At 42.4% G+C, this 5,572-nt stretch overlaps 2 protein-coding genes across 6 annotated transcripts in view; one reads left to right on the forward strand and one right to left on the reverse strand.

Annotated features, from left to right (window-relative positions):
• ACBD7 (acyl-CoA binding domain containing 7) overlaps positions 1–4,475 on the forward strand; it is an 11,947-nt gene extending 7,472 nt beyond the window's left edge. For 2 of the 4 annotated variants that reach the window (XM_025213372.1, XM_025213374.1), the window contains exons 2-4: positions 3,013–3,130; positions 3,252–3,314; positions 3,406–3,545. In XM_025213372.1, coding sequence (XP_025069157.1) covers positions 3,013–3,130; positions 3,252–3,314; positions 3,406–3,479 — 255 coding nt within the window. In that variant the 3' untranslated portion in view covers positions 3,480–3,545. The other 2 variants (XM_006031701.3, XM_025213373.1) reach the window with 2 other exon arrangements.
• OLAH (oleoyl-ACP hydrolase) overlaps positions 2,832–5,572 on the reverse strand; it is a 38,706-nt gene continuing 35,965 nt past the window's right edge. For both annotated transcript variants that reach the window (XM_025213371.1, XM_025213370.1), the window contains 2 exons: positions 4,856–4,935; positions 2,832–4,624 (listed from right to left, as the gene is read on the reverse strand). In XM_025213371.1, coding sequence (XP_025069156.1) covers positions 4,491–4,624; positions 4,856–4,935 — 214 coding nt within the window. In that variant the 3' untranslated portion in view covers positions 2,832–4,490. The remainder of the gene's footprint in view (positions 4,625–4,855; positions 4,936–5,572) is intronic.

Consider the following 5,572-nt stretch of genomic DNA (forward strand, 5'->3'; position numbering starts at 1 on the left):
CAGGAAGTAAGGGAATTATACTAGGGAAACCTTCCCATTTTTAGGAGGCTTTCAGTGGAAAAGCTTTTAAAAGCCTGCCTTTAGTTATTACTAATCTGTAGTGCTAGTGGGAAATGCAGAATCTGGTAAGACAAACCAATGTATGCAAGTCTCCAGTTGATTCTTTTTTATGTATTTATACGAAAAGATTCAGAAGACCAAATTAACCAAGCTCAGTTGGTTTCTTTATTCTGACAATACAATTATTAAATCAGTCAACATCATTGACACATGTTGACCCCCCCATTGCCCTCTTCCTCCCCCCCCAGCCCAAGTCTGTTAGAATGGCTACAGCATTTCATAGAGCAAGGTTGGTACACCTTCCTAAGTCCCCAATATTTATAGCACCTTTGTTTTAAAAAAATTAACCAGTAAGATTTTTCGGGCATCATCATGGACAACATGGAGAGGAACCAGAGGAGGGCCATCTGCATGATCAGGGGTCAGAAGGGCAGGCCCTACAATGAGAGGCTAAGGGACCTGAACCTGTTCAACCTCCACGGGGGGGAGGGCGGGGAAGAAGAGTCCCTGTTCCCCCAAGCACTACCAGGAGTGACAAGAAATAACGGTTTGGGCACTGTAGCAACCTCGTGCCCCAGCCAGCCCCAGTCATGTGTGCTTTGGTGCACGTAACTGCTCCACTGTAGGACAGTACTGTCCTATAAACAGAGTTAATTAATTTATAACGCCTTAATACAGGCACATGTGTAGACGGTGATGCTTTACCGTGCAGCTAATTAGTCAGCTCTGTACTACAGCTCATGTGTAGGTGCACCTAGTAACATGTACACATTTCATTTTGCTCCCTGTTTTTGGGGGGAAGAGGGGTTCTGTAGAAAGCCATGAAATTGGAAAACTTTGAAATCCTTCATCATTTACTTTTGTGACTTGGTTGAACCAGCACAGTCACTTGCCAAAAAGAAACGTCAGGGTGAAGACACAGATAGGTTTTGTTATAAAGTAAAGGCTTGTCTAATGGTTATGGCAAGGGCTGATCAGGGGAGTGCAGAATTTTCTACCCGACAGGCTACATTGTGCTTATGCAGACTGATATGGCAACCTCACGATTCCAGCTGATCAGACCAAGTCACAGAAATAAAACTGACAGCTAAAGAAACAACATGTAACATTACTGAATTCATAGCATATTATTGCAGAAACTTCATAGACATTAAGGCTGGAAGGGACCTTGTGAAATCATCAGGTACCGTCCCCTGCCCAAGGGGCAGGAAGTCACCTGGGGTCAGATCACCCCAGCAACATAAGCATCCAAGTGTTGTAGGGACTTTTTGTGTACACCTTAAATGTACCATATTTACTCAAATCCAATACAACTTCAAACTTAAAATGACCCTTCCCTCCAATAACTTCGAAGCTATACATGGATAATTATAAATACGTTACAATTTTTCATGTACAGAATCTAATTAGTGGACAGTCTGTTGTCATGGGGAAAAGCAGTGGCAGGGGGCAAGGGCCCTTGTCCTGCCTCAAGCTTGTTCCTGCCCCTCCCTGGTGCATGCCCCCTGTGCTTGTCTCCCCGCTCCCTGCCCCCTGTGCCTGTGCCTGCATCCTGCTCCTTGCCCCCTATGCCTGTCCCTCCATTCCTTCCCCACACCCCCAGTTCCTCCCTGAATTCTGCCCTCACCCCCTTCCCCCTATGCCTATGCTTGCACTCTGCCTCCATGCCACCACTTACCTTTTGCTGCAGTTCTGCCCCAGAGCCAGAGCAGTCAGCAACAACAATGTCCCCAGCCTGGCCTGTCCATGGACAAGTGACAGCAGCTCTCAGCCAGGACAGATGAGGGCTGGAGGGACCAGAGCTGGGGAGGAATGTAAAGAGGGAGGCACCTTCAAGGGAGGCCATACTGCATCATCTACCCTGTGCTCTCCCTGAGCCTTACAGGTGGGTTTCCCTCATTCCACCTCTCCCTCCCGCCCCGTGTTCTCTCCCCACATGCCCCTGGCTGCAAGCCCCCTCCCCCGCCTAACGATCCATCCCAACCCCGGGGCAGAATTGGCTTCAGTCCTGAGCTGAGGCCAAAGCCAGAGCTGACCCACCACCTGCCCCGGGTGGGTACTCAAATCTAAGACGAAGCTTTTTTTCTGTATGCTGACTGGGGGAGGAGGAAAACCTCATTTTGGATTGGAGTAAACACAGTATGTACATTACCTCCTCCAACATTTTGCTATGACTTCCTTGCAAATATATCAACTTTTAGATTGAACTCTTAAATACAAAATATTGCATGTATTTGCTTTACAAATTATTGAAGCTAGCATATTGCATATGATGTCACCTGGACTTTTGGGTTAAATCAATGCAAATGATTGGGGGGGCTCAGAGATCACAGGAAGAAATGTAAGTGATTTGTAGCGTCTCACAGGCACAAAATGAAGCAGAATCTGTACTAAAGACTACCCTCTGCACTGAAACCAAGATACACAGGGACAGATAGTAGCTGGCTCTGCATGAGATGAGAGAAGAGGATGAAAAGACTTTCAGTCCCAGAACTCATTCATCCATTGCACCTCTGCAATAGATCACTATAATGTGTCCTTGGGCACTTCACAGGTGAGGGTCAAGCTCCAGTTAGCCTGGGCACCCACCCTGTTGTAGCAGACTGGTGCCTCAGGCCCTAGCACCCACATACACATTAACTGTTGCACCTCCAGTAGAGAACTGAAAGAAACACGGTAATGCACCCACCAGTTTTTCATAGGACAGTACAGATTAGTATGTGGTCCTCATTACTTAGATATAAAAATATTCTAAGGGAAGAGAGTTTGGCTTCTTTTAACAGAGTTGATTTATTAACCAAGCTGGTCATATTCCTGATTTATTAATTTTGGCATCAGTGACAATGTGGAAACAGCCAGTACATGTATGTTATACTGAGCACTTGAAGCATGCAAGTTGAGGGACAAAATGTCTAAGTCTGTATTGTTTTGATTTTTCTTTCTTCTTATCAGGCTGACTTTGACAGTGCTGCAGAAGAGGTAAAAAAATTAAAAACAAGACCAAGTGATGAAGAACTGAAGGAGCTATATGGACTCTACAAACAGTCTACTGTTGGAGACATTAATATTGGTATTTTTCTCTGTGCATATTCAGTTTAGCATATTTAATTCTGTAACTTTAAAGCTATTCAACAATCTTTAGGTGAGATTGCATAGTGACAACAAGTTTATTTATCTGTTTCTTTTGGCAGAGTGTCCAGGAGTGCTAGACTTAAAAGGCAAAGCCAAATGGGAAGCATGGAACCTTAAAAAAGGTGGTGTTATAGTATTTAAGTTTCTACTATTTTCATTGCTTTTATAGAATACCAAATAAGGAGATGTAATGACTGCTACTTTCCATTGCAGGTTTATCAAAGGAAGATGCCATGAATGCCTACATCTCTAAAGCAAAAGAGATGATAGAAAAATATGGGATCTAGAATATTCCAGATAATTTCCAGAAAAAAAAACAAAAACAAAAACCAATAACTCCTCAGAAGCTAATGAACTAACTATTTTGAGGAAAAAATGCAATAATGTTTTCACATTTAGTTTGACACCATGATTTACTAAGCATGAATTATTTAACTGTAAGAAGTGATTGACATATGTATGGAACTTCTCAGATACCGAGTATGCTTATTTTGAATAAAGTTACCAATTAGATTGGTTTAGAGATTTCACCTGTCATATATATATATATTTTTTAGGGGGCAGAAGTATTACATCCAGTTTCCTACTCTTTGAGCGAATTCTGAAGATAGCATTTTTAACCGTCATTCCCCCCCACCCCGAGAGGTTATGGGATAAAGTGGGATTCTAATAACAACAACACAAATAAAATAAAGCAAGCATTTTTCAATGCCCTGTATAGTAGTAACTAATGAGGTCTCAAAGAGGATAGATTTAAAGAAAATATGACCTAAGAAATTAGTTCAATATACTGTAGCTTGACTAGCACAAGTAATTCTGCTTCTATTTCAGTCATGGAGATAGATATAAGAAAGCTATATTAGTTGGCATAAGAATGCTACATTTTAACTGGAAGTGAGACCCAAATGATTGCTTGGGCCAGGTTCCTAAGTTAGAGGGAAGCTAGGAAACTACTGATGCTGAAGAAACCATCTTTGGGTTGCTTTTTGCCTGCTAGCTTCTTACCATCCTCAAATCCTGGTCTGCTTGTCGCACAGAAAATCCAAGTGGCTTGTGGACTGCCTGCTTTTAAGAATTAGAAAGTTTCCTTCCTTCTCTTTTTCTAACAATTGCCTTAAATGAAATCCTGGAAAAATCTTTTGCCATATATAATACAATATTAATAAACTTAGCCATTAAACTACAGCAAGTTTCTTATCTTGTCATCTCAATTGTGCAATTACATAGGAAAGGTTCCTTATTATTTATTCCCTTGGACCAAGCTTATACCCTCCCCACAAAAAAATAAAGGTGAATATTCAGAAATCAGCATTTTCTATGCATTTTGTTATATAATCTATTATGAAAGTTTCATTAGAAGGTTCCAGCAGAAAAAAGTGGCCTCCAGGAAGTTCGTGAATAGTGGTCTCGCCACTTGTTACATCCTTCCATTCTGAAAAAGAATCAAATATTTAAAGAATGTAAGAAATGTCAGGTAATATTAGTTTTACATAACCTATTTAAAGGTTAATTGAATCATTCTTCCACAAAAATTATTTTGGATCATACACTGAAAGTGCATATTTCCATTTCATTTACAAGATGGTAGACAGTTGCTCACCAGTTAATATATTACAATAGATGAACAGATAAACAGAAGATGTAAAGCAGGCAAATTAGTTACCTTCTAAATCATGTGTCAAATCTTCAGACCCATCAAAGCATGTTAGGTCACAAGAGAGAACATTTTTTGGTTCTGCACAACTGTGAATATCAAAACAGATTTTTTTTAAAGTCTTTTACATGGACACCTATGACTAAGCCCTGCCCCTTTCCAACAAGTTTTTTGGTTCTTCATCTTATGTTCTGAGTTTGGTAGGTACTTGCTGCCTTTTTTTCCCATGGATTGTAGCCACAATGAAGGAGCCTTGTATGGGACGCACATATAATGGAACCTGGATCATTCATATCTGGATTGTTTGTAGGGCTGTGTGAAACTTCGACAGTTGTTTTGTTTGGAGGTGTTTTGGCCCATTTCAGCGCCCAAAACACCGAATCTGAAATGAAACGGAAGGCTCCGAAACGAAATGAAACGAAACCATCCCAAATGTTTCGGAGGCGGGCTTGCAGGGAAACAAACTCAGGGGGCTGGGGGGGGGAGGGGAGAGGAGGAAAGGACTGCTCTGATTGACATCTGTAGCTGACCAGTGTCTGCAATCTGCCCCTGAGGTCCCTTCCAATCCCAGGGCTCTGAGGGAGGGACGGAAGCCTACTGTTATCCCGCGTGCAGATCCAGGGGCCCGTGCCCCCTCGGGAGGAGTCTGGCACAGCCCCACAGCCCTCCTTGGGGGCACAGGCCCCTGGATCTGCACATGGGATAACAGCAGGCTGCCGCCGCCCA

Source organism: Alligator sinensis, unplaced genomic scaffold (genome assembly GCF_000455745.1).
Source record: "Alligator sinensis unplaced genomic scaffold, ASM45574v1 scaffold114_1, whole genome shotgun sequence".
In the NCBI taxonomy this organism is placed as follows: Eukaryota; Metazoa; Chordata; order Crocodylia; family Alligatoridae; genus Alligator; species Alligator sinensis.